At 17.8% G+C, this 1,655-nt stretch overlaps 1 protein-coding gene across 2 annotated transcripts; it reads right to left on the reverse strand.

The window, feature by feature from the left end:
• Positions 1–196: 196 nt before the first annotated feature.
• LOC102677506 (coiled-coil domain-containing protein 28A) lies at positions 197–1,307 on the reverse strand. 2 transcript variants are annotated; one of them, XM_031514900.1, is made up of 3 exons: positions 1,072–1,307; positions 604–684; positions 197–536 (listed from the first exon to the last, which is right to left on the reverse strand). In XM_031514900.1, exons 1-3 carry the CDS (start codon positions 1,196–1,198, stop codon positions 337–339), a joined length of 408 nt encoding a protein of 135 aa, XP_031370760.1. In that variant the 5' UTR covers positions 1,199–1,307; the 3' UTR covers positions 197–336. The 2 variants fall into 2 exon arrangements, with proteins under 2 accessions (XP_031370760.1, XP_006625226.2); XM_006625163.2 differs by having other exon boundaries at positions 604–720.
• Positions 1,308–1,655: the final 348 nt, after the last annotated feature.

The following is a 1,655-nucleotide window of genomic DNA, read 5'->3' on the forward strand; positions in this document are numbered from 1 at the left end:
TATACAAGTAATAAATATCAAATTTAATTTAATAGAATAAATAATTAATTAATAGCATTACTTATATTTTATTGTTTATTAAATATTATCAAATAATATTATAATTTATTATTTTAAGAGAAATTTCTAAATAAATAAGTAGCTTAAAACAAAAAATTCAAGATTTCATAATTTGAAAAATTAAATATACAATTATATATAAAAACAATATTATAAAAGATTTCTAAAATATGAAAATATTCTATAAAATATTCATATTTTTATAATATCATATCGATGTTCATATTTCTATTTAAATTTTTGTTTAAAATTTTTATATATATATATTATAAATATTTACTTGCTATGTAATTTTTCAATACAAACACTAAGTTCTTGCAAACATTCCAATAAATTATCCATATTTGCATTTGAATGTCTGAGACCTGATTGATCTCCACCAATTCCTTGTCGTTGACCTAATTCAAAATGAAGTTTGGCTAATTGTTCTTGTTGTTCTCGTATTTCTGTCATTTGTTCCATGCTACAATCTTTTCCTGTATTAAAATAGCATTTCAATTTTATATATAAGCTAAAATATGTTTAAATACATATTTTACATACCAAATGCTCGTAAATTGCCACTATGAAAATCTTCTAAAAGTTGTAATAAAGCTTGTTCCATACGTCGAACATCAGGAACCTCTGACAAAAAGCAATGATGTTTGCATGGTGCCATAGCTTTATTTTATGACACCAAAACACAACCAAAAAATATAATGAAAACTTAAAAAAACTTAAAAATAAAAAGTATATAAAAAAATTATAATTTATTATTAATTTAAAAAAAATTTTTTTATCATTAACTATAATATTATTTTAATATTTTTTTTATAAGAATTTCATAATAATATAAATAAATTATACAATATATAACATTATATATTATTAAAAAATAATATAAAAAAGATATTTTTTATATTGTTGCAAATATTTTTAGAATACTCAATATATGAATACTATAATAATAAATTTTAAATGATACTTAGAAATTTATTTTAAATAATATTTTATTATAAAAAATAAAATTACCTCTATGTTGACGATTAATTTTTGATAATTCTGGTCGATGTGATTTTTGTTTTTCTTTCTCATTCATATACATTAATCGAGACTGATTACTATGATTTGAAAGATTCACGGCTCGACCAGAAATCATAGATCCTTGACTTGTTGCTTGACCAGAACTTCCTTTACTAACAATAGGTGATGTTTGTATATTTGTTTCCCACAACACTTGTTGCTAAAATAATATATAAATTTCTATACTATATATAAATTTATTAGCACTACTTATAAACAATATGTTTATCTAAATAAGTTTATCTAATTAATTTTACACATTTCATATATATTTACAATTAAAATTAATTTATAAATGTATTATTTCATAAAAATAGATATACAGATAATGTATATGCATTTACGTAGGAAAGAATTAAATTAATAAAAAATATTAGAATAATTATAATTAATATTAAATATAGAATATGAAATATTTAAATATAAATAATTTGAAAAATTTAAAAAGAATATTTGAATTTTATTTAAAAAAAATGAGAAAAATAAAATATTATATAAAATTATATATTATATAAAATTTATTCTATTTTAAA

Source organism: Apis dorsata, unplaced genomic scaffold, assembly GCF_000469605.1.
Source record: "Apis dorsata unplaced genomic scaffold, Apis dorsata 1.3 scaffold_51226, whole genome shotgun sequence".
Classification (NCBI taxonomy): domain Eukaryota; kingdom Metazoa; phylum Arthropoda; class Insecta; order Hymenoptera; family Apidae; genus Apis; species Apis dorsata.

Coding starts and splice junctions, on each gene's coding strand:
- LOC102677506 (XM_006625163.2), bottom strand. CDS start 1,198: ATGATTTCTGGTCGAGCCGTGAATCTTTCAAATCATAGTAATCAGTCT. Junction 721..1,071: donor AATTAATCGTCAACATAGAG/GTAATTTTATTT, acceptor CATAAAATAAAG/CTATGGCACCATGCAAACAT. Junction 537..603: donor TGGCAATTTACGAGCATTTG/GTATGTAAAATA, acceptor ATTTTAATACAG/GAAAAGATTGTAGCATGGAA.